Source organism: Triturus cristatus, chromosome 2_2, assembly GCF_964204655.1.
Source record: "Triturus cristatus chromosome 2_2, aTriCri1.1, whole genome shotgun sequence".
Lineage (NCBI taxonomy): Eukaryota > Metazoa > Chordata > Amphibia > Caudata > Salamandridae > Triturus > Triturus cristatus.
Window position 1 is genome coordinate 57345785 of NC_140582.1, and position 21634 is coordinate 57367418.

Sequence of the window (21634 nt, forward strand, 5' to 3'; positions counted from 1 at the left end):
GATCTTCTGTCGCAGCAACAGGGTAAGGGTCATCCACCCGAATTCGCTCAATCTCCACATACATAAGTGAAGATTGTACAGCAGCAACTGACTGCGTTTGGTCTGCCATCTGAATTGGTCGAGATCATCCTTGCCTCCAAGCACCTTTCGGTGAAATCCATGTATGCCAGTTGCTGGGGCTAATTTATGGCTTCCTGTATCACTCGTAAGACTGATCCCTTAGAAGCAAAGCTGTTGCACGTCCTTTTGTTTGTTTTTTTCCTGTCCCCGCAAGGCCTTGTAGTGGGCACCATTAAAGGTAATCTGTTAGGCATTTCCACATTTAGCAGACCATCTGTCCTTGTGTAAATCACCTGTTGTGATGAGATTTGTTAACGGTTTGACAAACTTTTCCTCTCAAGCCGTTTGTGATGCCACGCTGGGACCTTAACTTGGTCTTGGGTCTTGACATTTCTTATGTGCACACATTTCAAGCCGATGAATAGTTGCTAACTGCATCTCCATCCTTAAAGATATTTTTTGTCATTGCGATTTTGTCAGTTCATTGCACTTCTGAATTCCAGAAACTTTCAGTGCAACCACCATACACCACCTTTTCCCCAGATAGGTTAATGCTGAGCCCTCGGGCATCATTGTTTCTAAACTTCATGACTCTTCCATGTTGGGCAATCCATCACTCTATCATCGTTATTTGCCCCCCCCCCCCTCACCACTCGAAAGATGAGAAACTCCATCAGCAGGACGCTAAAAGGGCTTTGAGTTTTTACAATAATAATACCAAAGAGCAACATGCTTTTTGTGGTGTTCTTGTGGACGAAGATAGGGAAGGTTGTGCATAAGAGGACCCTATCAAGGTAGATAGTCCTCTGCATCTATATTTGCTGTGTACTGGCCAAGAAGCAGCCCACAGAGGGTCTGGAAGACATTCTATCAATGCATTGGCTCGCGAGGTGCCTTTCCTTGACATTTGCCAGGCTTCTGTGTGGGCAGCATTGCATACGTTCACAAAGCACTACTGCGTTGACAGCCAGATCTGAAATTAAGGGAATTTTGCCTTCTTGGACCTGCAGGACTTTTTCGTCTAAGTCTGCTCCACCGACCCTTCACCTGGGGAGGTACTCTTTTTTGGTGTCTATTCTAAGGTGAAGAATCTGAAGCTAAACGTATTCATCAGAAGAACAAGTTACTTACTTTCAGTACGCTCTTTCTCATCGATACTCTGTCTAACCGCAGATTCCTAATTACTTTGCCATTTCACTGTTCTGTGGAAAGCTTCTTTTTAACATCTAAAGAGTTCCTAAGTTAGTATTCAGTACACTTGTGCCAGCATTTGTTCATTCTCTACGTCTGAGGGCACAAAACAGAAAACTAAGAAATTAGCATCAGCGCATATGGATGGCGCTTTTATATGATTCTGCTCTGTCACTTCCGGGGCGGTACTGAGCAAACACAGACCCACCTAGCAGTGTGCAGGAAAACTGCTGAAGGAAAATTTTCAGATTCAGTCTTGCTCCTGCTGCGTACTCTAAAGTGAGTAATCTGCAGTTAGACACTGTGTCCACCAGGAAAAGTGTTGCCACAGGAAAGTTCTTTAGGCTTCCTACCAGAAGTGGACTGATCCTGAAGAAGGCCCAGAGGTAGCAGATATAGCCAATGACATAGACAGAGAAATAATACTGAAAGGGATGACTAAGAAGGGGAACTTAGTTAGTGTCGCAACAGGTTGTTTATCTTCCCTGATGTAATTTGGGAGACCCATACATGGCTCCATGGCATACATGCAATTGGGAATGTGCCACCAGATATACGTGTGTAAATATCAACCCTATACCGCAGCAGAATCAGAGTCATTTAAGGGGAATACTTACATTTCCCTCCATGTGAAGAAAGTATAGTTGCGCTGGTAGAGTATCAGCAGAGTTTACTCAGAAGGCAATAAAAAGTGTGACACTCTGATACCAGTTGCTACCGAAAGCGCTGTTGTCTATAGGTGAAGCAACAGATAGATGTTTATTATAAAACATATTTCTGCTGATAATATTTGACATTTTAGAAAGTTGTGAAGGTTGTAGTGGAGGATACATGATTTGTCGTTAGTGAGAGCATTTTGCAATTCTATAATAATCTGACCTTTAATATAGTGTTTTGAATTTTTTGGCTCAACAGTATAGTACATTCCGTCTGTTAACTGTCACGAGGGTAAATTAAAACATTGATGAACATGTTTCTCAGTTAAACTGCCAGATAATAACAGACGAGAATCCAAAGTCAATCTGTTGAGTAGAGGACAAACTCGTCAATGCAACTTTATTTGGGGTTGGCTGCAAAGGAAATTTGGGGTGAGAGAGATTGTGTTAGAGAGACAAAGTGGCCTTTTTGACAACTGCTTGACTTCAGCGAACAATTAATACCTTTTAAAGACATGGTTACTTTTTCTTTGATGATAAATATTACATGGTGAACGCTTCACTATAGATGTGCTGTCACTGTACTTGATTGAAATACCCCAAACAAGGTTTAGTTTTGTGTTAATACTAATGCCTGGTGTGGAGGCTCTCCATAAGCGTAGTCCCAAGCAGCAGCAGATCTTTAGGTGCTGTGGTCCTTGTCTTCAGTAATCCTCAATACTTCTAAGTCAAAGAAAATTATCCCTAAAGCCATGCTCAAATCTCAAGCTATCAAGCCATTAGAAGGAGCATTGTCTTTTATGTAAAGTTATTGGATTTCATTGTACAGTTGACGTATATATAGTGAAAGGGCAAAACGAAAAATCCAATCACACTGAGAGAGAAAGAGGATAAGAACCCAATCACGTCCTCCTAACTTGAAATATATATCACAAATAGTGCTAGAATAGCCAAAAAACAATGGTGTAATTCACTGAGAAAATCACTTCAAAGTCACCAGAAAGGAGCAAAAAACATATTTGAGATGTCGCCTCACCCACAACTCAATATGACATGCTTCATTCTTGGTGCTCCCCAACCACACCAGAGTAGGACAATACCAATATGGTGAACTCAATCTTAAAGAAAGTTCTTAAATATTCTTCTTCAGGGCAGACACACTGGTCTAAGTGCAATGAATAAAAATACCTTAGGGTATACCCAAAAGATTTCCTTTTAATCACAGGTACCTTGATATACTTAAAAACAGATGGATGTGGTTCAATGGTGAGAAGCAATTGTTCACCTAACCGCATATAACTGCTGGCACGTATCGATCGATGTCTAAGCCTGTACAGGTCAACGGTCTTTTTTAGTGTTTAGGAACTCCCTGCCAAAATGATGCACACAGCCCATGCAAATAAATGAGGCATAAGGCTCTCATATCTGTCTACTGTAGTCCAGCAATGACACCTACAGGTGAGGATTACATGTGAGCCGATGAAAATGTACATTAGGAGTCCTTTTCACCCGTGGTAACTTTATTCAATTCTTGTTGATGATGTTTTCCCCAACTACATGACTTTCACAACATACTTACCCCACTCGTGGGCACTGCAAGACTCTAAAATGGTGCATGTTTCTTTTGTCTGAATTCATATTGTAAAAAATAAAAACAGTGTCTTTATATGCACAGTGCAAAGAGTGCACTCATACTTTTCAAATACCAGAGATACCCTATTCTGGGGTACTTTTAGACATCATGTTCATGATAGGGGACAACCGCCCCTTTAGTCACACACTAAGGGGTCGATTACGATGTCGGTCAGAAAGCCTCCAACTGCTAGGTGGAAGCTTTCCGACTGCAGTTGGAGGGTTTCCCACCGGCACGGTCAGTTTGCGGTCTGACTGCTAAATTATGATGTCAGTGGTCAGAGCGTAAACCAGCCGGTCATTCTGACGCGATTCCGACCAGCTCCCGGAGTCTTCCAGCTGGTCGGACCCGCACCGTAATCCCCTATGCACGGTGTTTCCGCTTTCGGGATTACGATGTCCATCTTGGACAGCCTTTCCGTGCCAGCCTTTCTGGCATGAAAAAGCTGTCGGAAAGCAACTTTGGGGGACCCTAGTAGGGCCCACTTGCTTCCGCGGCCTACGGTTGGTAGCCCAGGGGGTACCTAGGGTGCCCCCTGTAAATCTCTGCACTGTGTGGCAGGCCCCAGGGAGTGCCTGCCACAGGGTGTAGGGTTTTATACACACCCTATTTCTTTGGGGGAGGCTGTATTACGGCCGTAGCACACGCTCCCATAGAGAAATGGGAATATGCGACTGAACAGTGTTCGGTCGCATTGTAATCAGGCGGTCAGGACCGCCTAATGGAGGTCGGTCGGTACCGTTTCTGCCACAGTGTCAGTCGGGGGAAACTCTGACCGACATCGTCATAGGCCCCTAAGTATACAATAAAAATCATATAAAAAAATAAATAATAATAACAAACACTTCCATCCTTCATTTCTGCACTTTGGGGCTGGTGGTAAGTGTGGTTATGCTAAGTCTAGGAAAGTTACGAACACCACTTGTGTGAACAGTAACCAAATCAGCAATTAAATAATAGTGGCTAAGTATACATAATGCATTCAATATTGAGTCTTGTGGCATTGATGCAGTTTGAATAAATTCCCTATGAGGCCAAAATAGTAAGTGACACAAGCTCATGTCCCATATACCATAAAACCGTATCAAAAAAGGATCACATTTGATCAGCCACCAACCCATGCACACAGTAACACAAATTATTATCTTTAATCATTATCAACATCATCATCAATCTCTCTTTATTCAGTCATTCAGTGACAATAAAAGATACAAAATACTACAAACTCACATAATACACATACGAGGCATATTCAAATCCATTGTCATATAAGATCAATTACAAACATGGCAGTAATGGCTAAAAGCATACCGTACAGAAGTGACAGTTCATATAACGGTTGCAGAAGGCAGGCCTATCGATCACTGTGTATAAGTTGCGGTCGCAAAACATATTTTTACAGATGGTAACATTTGTAAGAAACTCCATGGAAGTCCTGCACTGTCTATAATTCACTTGCCTCAGGAGGGGTAAATTAAGCACTTTTCTTTGTGAAGAATAACATTGACAAAAAAAGGATAAAGTGTATTGTCCAAATTGTCCATCACATGGGCTAACAGGCAAATTGTCAGCAAACATGCCCTGCCTAGGGTACGCTACAAGGCAATGGATGGTATTCAGATGTAGTCTCATAAGAAAGAATCTACCACATAGGTTTCCAACCCCAATCAAATAAGGCTCAATACCACATGTCGTGCAGATTTGAGCATGGGCAGCAACTGTAGGCATGTCAACACTTTTTGGTATTCTTTCTTCGGCACATCTGCCTAAAAACAATTTCTTCAATGGTCTAGAAAAGCTGGAAGTAAAAACATGGGGATTCAAAATCAGCTCATCTAGATCCAGCTAGTTGCAGATCCTACATATTTATCAAATCCACAGGATTTTTTTTAAAACTCTTTTCCATTTGCAAACAATCATCTAGAAAAGTGGGGTTCTTCCTTAGACCAAATTTTCAGCCATAGCAAAAGCAGTTGGAGCCTCACTGAGTCACGTATGTACCCTAGTCCATTAAGTTGGTGGTGGACTTGGGGACAGCTAACAATCTTTTTATAAAACCATTCTCTACTTTTCCAGACCCGATTGATTGCAAAAGCCCCAGACACCTGCCCCATGTCTGGGGCTTTTTATCAGTTCATTTGTTGGCTTTCCATGTAGTCTGGCTGCAAAAAACAAAACTGCTTCTGTACTTCTGGCTAGCTCAGCTGCACTGCCTGCTTTCAGAGTGCCCCAAGCCAGCCATGGATAAGTTGGGACCTTTCTGATTTTGGCACCATCTACCAAAAAAAGTATATTTTCCGTTGTTCAAAGATCATCATATGTGTTTTCGATTGATTTACCATCAAATCTAAACTGCTCATAAAGCCACAAAACTGATCTCATAAACGCTGCAGTACAGTCGCAGTTTGCACTAATACAACAGTGTCATTTGCATAGATTAAGGATGGTATACTATGTTGGGTTTGACGATCAAGGGTCAATCAACATTAAGTTTCTGTAAATGTTGGAGGCTGCAGGAGCTCCCGTAATGCTCCGTGGCTGAAACAGCTGGCGGCACTCAGCGGCGTTTGAGTGGAGAAAGCTTTTTGTGTCTGCAACGTTGGATGTTTGCGGAGGGTTTTTCGCCAGGGAGACCGTGAATCCGCATGAATCAGAAATGAGGAAAAACGCATTATAACTCCAATGTAATAAACAGAAGTATCCATTCCTTCTTCGCTGCTGTACTTGCAAAAGCTGAGATGCTCGCTCCTTCTCCTCTGCTCCAGTGAGGTCTCAAGGTGATTCATGGCCAGGTCGGAGGACTGATTTATGCCGCAGACTTGCCTTTAGGAACAGCTGAGCTGCTCTGACCGGTCGATGGCTGGCTTTCTATCTTCATCAAGATCTTATTTTGGGTTGTCATTCTCCCATGCCAGGTAGCGGTGAGTGAGCAGCATCCAGGGGGCTTAAGGATTCATACCTGTGATCTGTGAACTGCAAACTACTATTCAAGTATATGTGTACCCTAGTTTCCCAGCCGAACTGTTTGATTGATTAAGGGAAAGCTCTGGCTCTTTAAAGGAACACATTTTTTCTTCTCCCTTCTCTTTTTATTTGTTTGTTTTGTTCTTGCTGCTTTGAGGGTTGGTGTTGTGGTACTGTGGTGCTGAGGTTGCGGAAGCGGCCACTTAGCTGTGGTGCAGCGTGTAGCTTACGCCCATTGAAACCATTCATGAGGCAGATCGACACTTTGTGTGGAGAATGAAACGTATTTCTAGGGACTCAACAATTAAACCATGCTTTGTCAAAACGTCAGCCAAAACTACACGCAAGCAGCGTAAGGATCAAGAGAGTATGGCAGTTGCCTCACCATTTTCTTCGACTACGGATCCCCTTATGTCCATGAGCTCAGAACAGTCCTTGGGAAGGGGCTCAAGTACTCCACAAGGAATCCCTGCTGACAAGGGTACGACACCCCCAGTATCGGCTTCTAAGTTGTTTAGCTGGATCCTCGACTCTGCAGTTAAGGCCGTGGATGCAGGTATTTCGATAGAAGTGGGTATTTAAGCACAGACCTATCCTCTTTTTGCAGTATCTAGATTAAAAGAACCTCGTGAGGAGACTCTCCTACTCAGCTGGACAGGCGCTGGGGCGAGGCAAAAATAATGACATAGCTGGGGCATCGGGCGAAGTCATGAACTCGCCGCCTACTGGTCCTGCTGCTTTGAATTTAGCCTCTACCAGTTTCGCCCCATGTTTATCAACCCTCAAAGCAGGAGCACTACAGCAGGAGGGAGATAATAAAACATGCCCAGAGTCTGATTATGTTTTGCCACAGTCATTTGCAGGTTCTCAATTGTCGAGCATCGGCGAAGCATCCTTCTACAACCAAACTACTTCTACATCAAATTTTAAATGAACTTAAACTTATAAAGGTTTCCCAGGTCGAATCGAGCAGAAAGACAGAACTACAATTAAATTCAATTAATCGGAATATGTTGAATCTAACTGCAAGATTGTCTGAAGTTGAACAGCGGGTTTCGGATATGGAAGACACTAGACCCGAACAGGAATGTCTAGTTTCTAAACTCCAAACTGAGTTGGAAGATCTGCAAGTGAAAATTGATGATGCCGAAAACCGGTCACATCGATCAAACCTGAGATTCACTGGGATTCCAGAGGGTCACGAAAATGGTCAAACTGGTCGGATTTGTTTCGGAACTTATAAGAAAATAAGTGTACCCAGAAGATACACCGCATGATCTAGACTTTACCACCACAAGAGCCCATCGCGTACGGGCCATTCAGCTTACAGGGGCCAAGTATCCTCGGACAGTGATCGTGAATTTCGGCGATTACCGGGTTAAGGAGCAGATACTCACAAATGCTATTAAGAATAAAGCATTCCAGATCACAGTAGACTTTACTTTTAGAGTCTTTTCGGATATATCTGCATGGTCTGCCCTTCGCAGAAGGGAGTTTAAGAATTTGATCAGCAATTTTCAGCAGGCGGGTGCCCCTGCGGGCATTCTACAACAATCAAAACTTAAGGTTTTATTTAAGGGTCGAGTTAAGATTTTTCATTCAGTAGAATAGGCTCGAGATTTTTTGCAATCAATCACTCAGTTGCAGCAAAGAGCCGCTACCGGACAGCCCTAAACCAAAAAAATAAAAAACAAATATAGGACTATGTCTGTTGTGTCAGAATGTATTTAATATTCTCGACGCCTAGAGTTGCCCTAGTCATTTTTCTGGTGCCATGTCAAGGCACCACATCAGGGTGGGAGGGGGGGGTGGAAGGTTGGGAGGGAGGGATGGGGTAGGGAAGAGCCTAAAGCAGGTAGGGCTCGGGGGGGTGAGGAGGGAGAGCTGGGTGTTGGGGAGGCTGACGGCATGTGGGTATGGGGTAAGGTTGAGGGTAAAAATGGAAGAAAAACAGCAGTTAATAAAAAGGAGGAAAGATAATGTCCCGTATTAGGTTGGGAATTTGTGTAATGTGAATGGACTAAATAATAGATTAAAGACCCTAGGATTGTTAGCCTGGTTCAGATCGTTAAACTTGGATATTATTATGTTACAGGAAACTCATTTAAAGGATCAGGGTATACAGCCTCGGCTCCGTCCACAGATTCAATATGCATTTTTTGCTTCAGCACAGGCTTCTATCAGGGGAGTGGCAATACTGATAATGCGTTCAGTTCAAGCAGAAGTGTTAAAAGTAGTTTGTGACTCATTTGCTAGGTGGATCCTTGTTAAAATACGAATTGGAAGGGACATTTACAATCTGATAAGTTACTATGGTGCCATTGAGGATTCCCTGGCAACCCTACTGGAATTATATACTCTTCTACAAAATGAGACAGGCTATATTATAATGGGAGGAGATTTTAACTTAATTCAAAATTTACAAATAGACAGATCACGCCAGAATAGATTGCAATACAAACCTAGATCTATAAAGGCTTCGCAGGCTCTAATATAGGATTTGCCTTTATAGATCCCTGGCGGGCACGAAATAAAGCTATACATGAGTTTACATATTATTCAAAGCGCTACGGTACTGCATCTCGCATAGATTATTTTTTGACATCATATGTCTTAGACATTGAAGAGGCAAGCATAGTCAATAACAAACAAAATTATTTCTTATCCTGACAGAAACAAGTAGGTGATCACTCAATGGGGAATCCAGAACCACATAGTCTCCCTCCAATCGCCTCAAGTTGTGAGACTGTAAAATAAATTCAATTAAGCTTGGGCAGACATGTTCGACAAAGGTGGGAGTAGGAACTATACCACTATTTGTTGAGTCAAAAGAAAACACTAGATAGTAACTTTTTTTTTTTACTTAGTCTTTATTCGATAATTTACAATCATAAAAGACACAATACAAACATAAAAGTGTCATAAAATGTCATAAAAACAATGGCACCCTAAAAACTTACATCCTTAGAAAATATGATATCAGCTATATCGAATTTCCTAACATCATTGACTAAATTAGTAAATATATTAATACATCCATAAAACCATTTCCTACACAATTCGACCAAAGGGATGCCTGCTTACCAATAACATAGTCCGATAGTATGTGCAATTATCAGACCAGCCTCCAAATTTTTCCTTCTCAGTGCCCAGAACCAGCTAAGAAATATCTGGACTTGTGTTCGATACCAAGATACGCAAAGCTGTCATACACGATCTGGTACCTAGATTGGAACACAATGGCTTGAGCCACCTTCGACGGGGGCCATTATAGGCCGGGCACACAAACAATACATGGGTTATCGACTCAACCTGGGATGGACACGAAGGGCAGTTGGTATTAGGAGCCTTGTTCCATTTTGCAGTGATTCTGAAAGATCATAAGGGGAGAGTGCCCACTCTGAATTGGTGATATAGTTTCCTATCACCAGGTTTTGTAATCAGATTCCAGTAGGCTTCTGCTTCCATTGCAGGCTTGTGCTCCAAGAAGATACCTGTGAGCGAACTACTGCTCACCCCTGACAGTGTCTTTTTAGTAATCGTAACCCAGTAGAGGTCTTTGTACTCATTTTTACTGGGAAATAAGTTCCCTATAGGATCTTCCCACAAATGACGAAGCCCCATGTCAGACAAATTACCCTTGATCTTCTGGAGCCATTTGATTTTAGAGGACAGATCGGCATTTCTAATATGCATTAGTGCATTGGCGTAAGACGTCAATTCAGGAGAAGTCCAAAGCCTCCTCCAGTAGGCTAGGGGTCTAAATCCCGCAGCCTCATCGAAGGAGGTATATCCCAAGTCAGACATTAGGGGCTTGATGGGGGTTGATTTGGGGAGGGCGGTCAATGATCTCAGAAACTTATTTTGTGCAAGAACTAGGGGTGATACATTTTCAAACCCCCAGAGTTCAGCACCATATATTATGGAAGCTCTGATTTTCCCATTATAAATCTATAAAGCGGGCCCCACCGGTTTGGTATTTGAGAGTCGATGTTCTTTGAGTAGAGCTCCTGCTAACTGGTTGTGCCTGAGAACTAAAACATCTAACTGGGGTGTCCAGTTCATCTTCCTACCGATAGTCACTCCTAGATAAGTGAAGGTATCAGTTAGTTCCAAAAGTGCTTTATTCATTTCAACTCTCCCTTTAATGAGTTTATGTTTATGCAGCACCATGAACTTGGTTTTGTCAACGTTTACTACAAGTTCTTGGTTGTTGCAGAACTCTATAAATCTATCAAGGGCACGTTGCAGACCACATTGAGTTTTGGATAAAATTAAACTATTGTCTGCAAACATTAAAAGCGGAGCCCTTGAGCCGGCAAGAGTTGGAGAATCTGTTGGAAAATGAGTGTAATATGAGATAACCTTGTTTATAAACATGGAGAATAGGGTAGGAGCAAGGACACACCCTTGCCGCACTCCCTTGTTAACTGGGAAATGGTCTGTTAATTCGCCCTGCTGTCCCCACCTAACCTGAGCATAATTTGCCTCATGCAGTTTAATGATAAAGCTTAAGATTTCTAGGGGCATCCCGGCCTCCTTTAGTGTGTCCCATAACTTATGGCGGGGGACTAAGTCAAATGCTGATTTTAAGTCAACAAAAGCTGCATATAGGGTTCCCCCCGCTAGGATCACTGTGCTCCAGTATGTCATCATAAATCTAAAACTTGGTCGATGGTACTGACATGGGGTCGAAAACCCGCTTGATAGGTAGATAATACATTCTGGTCTAATATCCATTCGTTTACTCTACCTAGCACAAGTCTGGCAACTATTTTCTGTAATGTGTCAATTAGGCTTATCGGCCTATAGTTGCCAGGTCTGGCACGGTCACCCTTTTTGTATATGGGAATAATTTCGGCCCCGCGCCAAGTGTCTGGAATCGGCGCGCCTCTAGCAATAGCATTTATGATGATAAATATATATTCGGTCCAGTTCTTTCTATCTTTTGTATAGATATCGGCCGGGATGCAATCCGGGCCAGGTGCCCTCCCTGCTGGAACCCCGTCCAGGACCCTTTCTATCTCCCCTTTGTCAAATATTAAAACAACATCAGTATTAACCACAGGGTATTCAGTAACAATACTCGACGAGGAAGCAAATTGGGCTTGATAGTATTCCACCCAGAGTTCGGGAGGTACATTGTTCACTGGTGTGGGCCCTATCACACCACTGCCCCATTTGACTAATTGCCAAAAATTTGACCAATTCTTCCTATTACTAGCATTAGTTAAGCTTTATTTGTGCTTTTTTGTAATTTACCCTTGCTAATTTGACCTCTTGAGGAACCCCTTTCTTGATTGCTTTTGTAAGATGCTTAAATGCAACTCCGCAAGCCTCATTATACCAGTTGGCTGATTTTTTGTATGGTGCCTAATTGGTTTCTTGTTTTTTGTGAACAGGGTCTTCAGTTTTGCAAATAGATCCTCATGAGCCTTCTTAAAATCTAAAAAGTATTTATCAGGAGAATCTAATGAGCCAAGCATTAGTAAAGTTTCTTCCACCGTTGCCTTAATCTGCGTCAGGGTGCCTTCATCTTCTAAGACCACGGCCCATGTCAGCCGTCGGCAATCTTGTGACATAGTTACTTCTCCTATTGCAGTTTTCATGTCCGCCAGTGTGGGATCCAACCCCATCCTAGCTAAGGTTAGTACTAATGGATTGTGGTCACTCTACGGTCTATGGTGTACCATCACATCCACAAGTCTAGGCCAGAGCTCTAAGCTAATGAGAATATAGTCTATTCTGCTTCTTCTAGTCCCAGTAGAGAACGTATTAGTACATTCTATATCTGAGGGTGATCTCCCGTTAACAGCCCTTAGCCCCCTCCCGAGGGATAAGCTTTTTAATTGTAACGCCGCCTCAGTACACTTGATGATTGGTGGCAATGATAAAGACAGTATCCCCCAATTCTGGTCTTCCTCCATACTGAGACTACAGTCGTCTAGGCCTAGGGGCTCAAATGTACAATTAAAATCACGTACAATCACCAGGACATTTGTGCCAACTAATTCATCAGTAATTGTATCCGGGAGGGCAATAGTTGGTGATGCTTTCCCACCCGCAATCCCTCTCGCATATACATTAAATAAGATAAAGTCTAACTCACCCTTTACACGAATCTTAATAGCAAGAATGTCTGGGCTATCTACTGGTACTTCCGCTATTTGGAACGATATCTGTTGCTTAACCCATATAATCAATCCCCCACTAGATCTCCCCTTACTATTTGCAACAGCCGCTTTACCAAAAGCTAGATAACCTGGGCGGTAGATCATGTCTACTGACCAAGTCTCTTGAAAGGCAATGATATCATACCCCTCAATAGAGCATGACCAATCAGCGGACAGGGTTTTTGAAAGTAAACACCGGCAATATTCCAGGATAGCAGGGAAATTAGGGAGGGAGTTATATCAGCAGACTTTACCAGACATGATACGGACTTCGCACACACCTGGCTCTTATCCTCTACTTTGTGGATTCCCTTTATAGGGGTTAGTGGGGGGGTAGGAGAGCTATCCATATGCTCAGCCCGAGTCGGGGTTGGTGGATGTAGTCAATCACATATGGCTAAATCGGATAGTGGAGCAAATCTATTGGTCAAAGGGACCTCTAATGGTCTATGTGCTATGCCGAGAGGTGTCCAAAATTGCCTATCCTTCCCATGGGAATTCAGCACATTAGAATAGTATGGCCCAGATTTATAAAAATAACCCTAATGGTAAAATGGACACTTTATCCATGTGTCATCCTGGCATCCCACCCAAATTATTCAAGAGAAATCTGATTATATGGACATTGTTAAAATTAACAACAACACAATCACCATTTCCTTCCTTCCTCTAAGGGCCAATCCACGGAGTTCATCTGGCCATAATCATGTGCTTATCAACTCCCTCCTCCCAAATCCCAACATCCTTAAGACGATTGTTAAATCAGTGCAAAGATTTTAGCAACAGTTGGTCAGTAGTTTCAGACTGCGCTTCCCGCAGTGGTGGAACGTTCCTCAGGACGACCACTAAAGGGGCAGCTGCCGAAGGAGGGTGAAGGGACGGAGGATTAGCTTGCACAGCATTCTGTCCCAAGCCTCTGGATCCTTGTCGGCGAATAGATTTACTGACTTGTCCGGCTAAAGGGCAGTTTTTACAGTTATTATCCTGCATTGAGACGTTTACTACTTCCACTCTGTCAACATCCGGAGAGCTCGAAATTGATTGTGCAAATTAACTAGACATGTTCCCTAAGTCAGCATCATCCTTGTGCAAAGGGACTGTTTTTTTATTGTATTACTACAGCTACATTCGTGGGTGGCCCAGAAGCAGTTGCCTTAATTGCCTGCAGACTTGGGGGCTTATGTTTGGCTAAATCCTTGTCTGGCACCAAAAGCCCCGTATTACTGTTTATAATCACAGGAGTAGGCTTAGATTGGACAAGTAAGTCCTTGAGCACGGAAAAGCCTGTCTTAACCTGGGATTAGTTAATCAGTCCTCTATCCGGCCCAGTCTATATGTAATAGGAGATAGTAAGGTTGATAGTAAATTTTCCAGCCTTCTCCACATTTCCTCATTGGAATTCTGGCTAGGGCCACCCAAAGATGAAAAGTTGAAGTCCGGAAAGGCCGGGGCATGATTGCCTGATGTACTGCATTCATCTGCTAAATCACAACCACCTTTGTTGTTAATCCTTGGCACTTTCGCAATTGACGCCCTTTGTGGTCCACCTCCCCTCTTCCTTTTAGCTGCAGGATCTGGAATGGTTTTATTGGTTTTAGTTATGTTTTTTTTTGTAGATCTGGCTGAAGTTTGTAAAGGCATGCTGACATCGGTATTGGTTGCAGCTACTGATGGTTGTACAGTACTCTCCGAAAAGAAACCTGTTCGGGTGAGCGCAGAGCCGCTAGCTTCATTATTAGTCGTAGGCGTACAAGAGTTTACCGCCGAGTGCACCGGAGAGAGAGCAGAGGCGATTGAACCCAGGGACGATCTTTTGGTTAGTTGCGGGTCCAGGGATAATCTTCGCTCAGTAATCGCTATCTCTTTCTCAAGCACAGAAGCTGCCCTTAAAATAAATTGGTCCAACGTCCCCGCTACCCTGCCACCATTGGATGCACCCATCAACTTCCCGTCTCGCTTACTCATCGTAAATGTTTGGGCCCAGACAGTCAACAGAAATTAATAGGAGCAAATACTATATTTATCTGGACTGACCTTGTGGTATATGCGCTTTTAGAGGGGGGGCCGGCCTCGTCCGGTCTCCGTCGGGCTCAGACGGGTCCGCCCTTGGCCCGGGCTTAGCCCGGCACGCGCCTGCGCGCGTTCTGTGAAGCGGGAGGGGCGAGCTGCTGATGTAGGCTGCGGCAAGGAAGCACAGGTGCGGGGCAAAACCTCCGGGCTTCCTGGGACTTGCAGTCCCTTCTCCAACAAGTACAGCGTCCTCCTCAAAAGGTGAAGCGGCTCCCGCGAACTGGCTCCCACGAAGCGGCGAGCTGCTGATGTAGGCTGCAGCAAGGAGGCACAAGTGTGGGGCAAAACCTCCGGGCTTCCTGGGACTTGCAGTCCCTTCTCCAACAAGTACAGCGTCCTCCTCACAAGGTGAAGCGGCTCCCGCGAAGCTGGAGCGGCGAGCTGCTGATGTAGGCTGCGGCAAGGAGGCACAGGTGCGGGGCAAAACCTCCGGGCTTCCTGGGACTTGCAGTCCCTTCTCCAACAAGTACAGCGTCCTCCTCACAAGGTGAAGCAGCTCCCGCGAAGCTGGAGCGGCGAGCTGCTGATGTAGGCTGCGGCAAGGAGGCACAGGTGCGGGGCAAAACCTCCGGGCTTCCTGGGACTTGCAGTCCCTTCTCCAACAAGTACAGCGTCCTCCTCACAAGGTGAAGCGGCTCCCGCGAAGCGGGAGCGGCGAGCTGCTGATGAAGGCTGCGGCAAGGAGGCACGGGTGCGGGGCAAAATCTCCGGGCTTCCTGGGACTTGCAGTCCCTTCTCCAACAAGTACAGCGTCCTCCTCACAAGGTGTAGATAGTACCTTATTATTAACAAATTCAGTTTGTCTCTATAGGGGTTGTGGGAAAAGTGTGTTGTAGGCTCTCCTTCAGTTTTCTGCAAACCACAAGATATTTCTGGAGACACTTGACAGTGTTTAGCATTAAAATCCCCCATCCACACAACCACATAGCTACCCTCAAATTTACTCAAACCTTGTTGTTGCTATGACAGAATTGTAAACATCGAAAACATTATTATAAAAATGTACCAGTAGTATGCATGCTCTTCTTCACCTAATTACTATAATCTGATAGTATGGCAAGGCCAGATTAGTCCACATTTTTTGGCCCTGCACATGGAGCCTGCAATCGCAGAAGTGTAGTATGTTACTAACCCATCAATAAACTGAGGTTCTACTAGCCATGTTTCTCAAAAGTACAAAACTGTATTGGGTTTAATAAAATACTACCAGTCCGGATTTGTAACTTGCCACATTCCAAAAACTCTTTTTCCGTCACCTCAGTTTTTTCCAAAGCACCCATCCTTCCTCAGTTGGAATAGGAGGACTGCTCACCCTCATTAGAAGGATGGCCGTGTCGTAACCCACGTCTAAATCCATACAGGATTTAGAGTCAACTGGCTTGTTTGAATCAGTCTAGTTGATCTAGCTCTGTTAGCGGAAGAAATCTATTCATAGTACCGACACAATTGATGGTGCTTTGTGATGGCCAGGTAGAATTGTTGACTGGTCTATAAAAACAGCCTAATAGTAGGACATCAATAGCAGAATGATCATGTATTTGAAGGTTAAGTCTGCCCAAGATTTGCTTAATAGTTGCTCTGCTCCTAAAGTTAACAACAATACAGTCAATACTGTCTGATTTTGGGTGGTTGCCAACCCAGGAGACCCTTTGAACATGATTCATCTCACTACGTAGTTGCCATAGTCTGTCTGGCATCCTTTTAAGACAGTGCACAGCCTTATTTAGCAATTGTTCGTAGATTTCACGGATACTTGGCTTCACTGGAGAAACACTTTTAAGGACTAGTACAAACGAAGTGGCCTGTGGAGGTAGCTGGAGAGTTTGACGGCCCAGTGGAGGTAGTGCTTGTGACTGGTCCTCATTTGTGGCCTGGATTTCAGGGATGTTACCATGAGCTGCCTTATGACTAATCCCTGCACTGTAAGGCTCCCAGGCTAGATGTTGTTGAAACACCTGGGATTGCACAGAGGGCATAAGTGAAGCTGGAAAGTCCCTCTGAACAGTGGCAGGACCCCCGTCCATTTTAGTGTCTGTGCTTACATCCTTAGTCAAAGGCCTATGATAATGGCCCCTGTAGTTTTTCCCAGAATGTACGACTCAAGGGAGTCCAGTCTACTCATTACGGCAGATATCAGGTTTGCTAATTTGTTTTCTAGACTTGTGATCTTACTAACTATGCCCAGAGCCGACATTCCAGGCCCTACCATAGCTGGCACAGCCCCTCCAATGTAGGGCAAGCAACCTGGGCAATTTTTCCTTTCCTGCATTGCTTCTTTTTGGCCAGGGCTGACGAACAACATGAGTCTTGTGGGATGGGTGCAACCGATACATCATCATGCACAGCATTGAAGGTGATTAACTCATCTGAAATAATTGCTGTGCACAGATTTCTCCCCCTGGTGCCTGACTGCTGCAAATGAGTGTTGAAACTATCACTGGTCTCTGGCGGATGAATGTCCTCCAGTACTCCCATGGCGTTATTTAGATATAATACTATGGTGCCTGCCCGTGGGTTCCCCCTCACAGTGGTGGGTTTCCTCTTCCACATATCGACGTACACTAAAAACAGTAATTTGGCACAGTTGGAAAAGAGCAAGAGAAGTACAAGATGGCCAGAAAGAACTTACTGTATCGCAGGCAGAAACCTGATCTTCACAGAGAGGTTGCCCAGCCCAGTCTCTTTCAGCCATAGGAAGGGCCTGCCCTTGGCCCGGGCTTCACCCAGGTGCATACCGCACAGAGGGAAGTCCCAAGGCACTTTGTAGCGCTGTTAGGGGGTATGTCAGCCTCTGCCCCCTTGCACGCAATTGTGCCTCCAGGCTCGATCAGTCTTTTGGATACAGAGACCCAAACAAAAAGTGTCTCACACAGCAGGAAGTCCTGATGCACTTTGTCCTGCTGTGAGGGGGTGTGTCAGCCTCCTCCCCATTTCTTGCATTGGCGCTTCCAGGCACGATCAGCCTCTGGACACAGACTCCCAAGCAACCAGTGTCGCACACAGTGGGAAGTCCTGCCGCTCTTTAAAGCCCTACGACAGGGTGTTTCAGCCTCCTCCCTCTTGCTCATGTTGGCTCCTCCAGGTGCCATCAGCACACATCCAGTGCTGCGAAAAGTCCTTACGCGCTTTGTTGTTGCTCTCTTTATTATTCTCTTGGGGTATTCCTTCTCCTATAATTTCTTGGTCAGTAGACCTGTGTGGTATGTATAATCCCATTTCTCAGTACAATTTCCCTAATAAGAAGGGGCCTAATAAATAATCAACAAATTATGGCATATATTACTCCCACCAGGTTTACTGAAAGGAATGATTTCACACTCGGGAGATAAAAGATAACCATGTATGTTGTTATTGCCACTTTGCATTAGGCATTCCTCCCCAATAAATCTAGCGAGTGAATCCACATGTGAGATTAAAGAGAACAGTTTATGTTGCCCTTGTCCATTTGGTTGGGTTGGCGGTTGATCTAACATGATCCTTTTTGTTACTGTTTTATGCTGTATGGGACATTAACTTGTGTCACTTACTATTTTGGCCTCATAGTGACTATATGTAAACCGCATCAATGCCCCTAGACTTAATAATGAATGCATTACGTATACTTTGACACTATTATGTAACCGCTGATTTGGTTACTGTTCAAGCAAGTAGGAATGAAGATGGAAGCTTTTGTTATTCTTCTTTATCTTTTTATGTGATTTTTACCATATACTGAGTGTGTAACTACAAGAGAGGTGCCCCTCTATCATGACCATAATCTCCATAATTACCCCATAATAGGGTAAGTCTTGTATTTGAATGGTATGAGTGGACTCTTTGCACATACATGTAAAGACACTGTTTTATGTTTTACAGTATGAATTTTCACACAAGAAACACACACTATTTTAAATACTTGCAGTGTCCCCGAGGTGGGTTAATATGTTGTGAAAGTCCTGTAGTTGGGGAAGACCTCATCAATGAGAATTGAAATAAGTTACCACCGTTGAAACATACTTTCCGAATTCGGCCCTGGACGTTAGTACAATGCTATGGCAGTGCTTACCCATGTGCTTGGTTGTAGTTTGAAAGAAGGAAGTTATACAGTTCGGAAAAGGATAGCAAAGCAGGAAAGGAAAGGAGAAAGAGATAGAATAGCCCAAAAGAGAGGTATACATTCACATTCACGGCACGACCCCTAGAGGTCGATAGATCAGACCGCATATCAAATGTCCCCAGCTCAGGATTCTTGAGAGGAGTTAACAGAGCTTCCTCCGTGGTAGCAGTTTAGTGTCTCACATTCATGGGGGCTTGTATGGGTCTAGGGACTTGTCCAGAGTCTCCCATAGTCCCTTGGATGATGCCTTCCATGGGGAGTATTGTAGCGCTACACTGGTAGGTGGTTTTGCTAGAGTCTTTCCAGTTGGTTAGCACCAGTTTGACAGCCGCGGTCAGTAGTAAGTCCATTAGCTCCTTGTCATTCTCAGAGTGAAGATCCGATCTCTTAAAAGCAGTGGTTAGGGCAGCGAAATCCCTCATTGTTTTGATTTTGAACACATTGTCAATGAAGTCAAACACCCCTCCCCAGAATGTCTTGAGGGTTGTAAAACTCATTGGTATGTTAACCTGATTGATTCAGACCTTTATTGGGGTGTATGTCGGTGTTTCTGTGGAGTTCAGCCTTCCAGTTGCCATTGCCCCACCTCATGATTCTGGTTCCGTTGTTTTTTGTCCTCGTGCTCTCTACTACCTTAAGTATAAAACAATCCTACTCGTTTTAATTCTTTTGGTCCCCTTCTAAGACTTTTTGTTTCCTGAAACTCCTTTTTTTTTCTTTATTCTGACTCGTGTAAACTTTTGTGGACTAAAAGCACTTTTTGATTTTTAAAGGGTTATCGTTACAGGCTTGTTTGTTGTCTATTGTTAATGTTTATTTCATAATTGATATAAGTATATACCACTATGTGTATTACTATTCTGTACAAATAACAGCAAGGTAACTTGTCTTAAATTGTTAACTGTTTTACAGTCAGGATGAATATTCACATTGTAAAGTTGATCATTTTTATTATGTAATTGCCAGAGCGTCGAGATTGACGATGAATCCGCAAGAAAACTAATGTCAATTCTGAGAGAGAGCAGCGTGGTGGTGAACATCCCCTACATGATCATGGCGCTGGGACTTGTGTTTGGCATTATCTTTATTGTGATCTCGTGCAAAACACAGAGACTTTACCCTAGAAGGGAAGAGGTTTGTATTTCTCGATTACAGTTTTCCTCTTTAGTCAGGGCTAATGTCTTGTTAAGAATCCATTTAAAAGGTTTTCCATTGTTTATTTTTCACGTGTCTACATTTAAACGGTTTCTAAATGTACCAGTCACATTTTTCTTCTAGATGTATGGAACAGTTTTTTCCATACTTCTCTCATTTTCACAGTCTGGCACTCCATTTACTTATGCCTTTCTTTTTATCACTGCATTACACCCCCTATTTTGTATGTTTTAATTATCAGCTACTTCTGTCACAACTTATCCTCCATTTCCATTCAACGTTTTAGCAGTTGATTTCTACTTTTCCATAACACTCTGCTAAGAAGGAGAAAACATAAGAGTGATTTGTGTTAGCCTCAGCTGTGGAAAGTACAGTATAGGTCTGAGATGTTTTTTTTCTGTGTGAGGTGCAGCGTCTGTGTTTAATACTCCTCATGAAGTGTTTGTTGAATTGGATCGGCAGTAAAATGACTAGTAATTCCATTCAGTCACTACAGACCTAGCCTGGTCAGGTTGTCGGACTAGGGCCTGATTTACAGTTTGGTAGAGGACTTTAGTCCATCAAGATTGTGGAGGATAATACCTCTGCTGTCCCAAGGGACCTCCACCCACCAAATTTAGAGTTATCTACAAGCGTTGCAGACAGCTTTGTACATTGACGGGAACTACCGTCATGGTGGCTCCTATCAATGTATGAAAAGTGTGAGAGACGGGACCGTCAGCAAAATAGTCAGCTATCAAACCTTTCAAAAGGTATTTGTTTTAAAAAAAAAAAAAAAGCTCAGAAATTATGAGTATTTTTTTGAAAAAAAATGAAAAAACTACCCCCACACTTTGGTAGTCATTTTTCTTGCCCCTTACAGCCATGTCAGACCTTAGTGCCTGATCACCAAAGATCTCAAACAACTTAGCAGCCAAAACAATAATTTGTGGAAGTAGCTCTAAGTGTATTAAGGGGGTTTGCCTTAGCAAAGACTGTGGTTGTTTGAATGTGTTCTGTGATGCCAGTGTTTACAGACTCTATTTGAGTCTTTTTATGAATGGAATTTCGAGGGGGGGATAGTAATATTCCAAATTGGATAGAATTGGCTCCTCTTTGTAAGTGTACTTGATGGGCGTGTGGAGTTTGCAAGTTTATGCATAGGTGCACTTTTAGATTACCTGCTTGGTTGTCCCGTGTTGCTTTGTGCAATATTTTTAGGATGTCCACATTAGATTAATTTGTGAATAGTGAATTTAAATAGTTGAGCACCCTAGAGCAATCTCTCGCTTCCCAGAAGAAGGGGATATCCAGGCTATGGGCGCGATATGGTAACAGTTTACATAGCCAATAGGTCTTGCCTTTGGGACTTTATAAGTATTTAATTATTCAGCACAATATCCTTGGTGCAACATCAACTGTTGCATGGCTAAACACTTATAATGTCCCGAAGGCGAGACCTATTGGCTATGCCAATGCTTGTTCTGACAGCCTTTATTCAGTCAGAGGAAGAATTCCATTGGCGGAGCCGCTCCATCAACAGTATATTTGCAGTGTGCTTGACTTTACATGAGGCGGGCAGACGGCGCATTTGGCGGACATGGTCATCCGTTGTGTTTGCTAGGAAATACCATGTCCGCCAAATGCCCAGTTAGAC

The 21634-nt window shown here is 43.5% G+C and overlaps 1 protein-coding gene across 1 annotated transcript in view; it reads left to right on the forward strand.

Moving 5' to 3' along the window:
* SCARB2 (scavenger receptor class B member 2) overlaps positions 1–21634 on the forward strand; it is a 504993-nt gene that overhangs the window by 477874 nt on the left and 5485 nt on the right. Inside the window, exon 11 of the mRNA XM_085640974.1 lies at positions 19810–19977. Within this exon, the coding sequence (XP_085497100.1) occupies positions 19810–19977 (168 nt within the window). The remainder of the gene's footprint in view (positions 1–19809; positions 19978–21634) is intronic.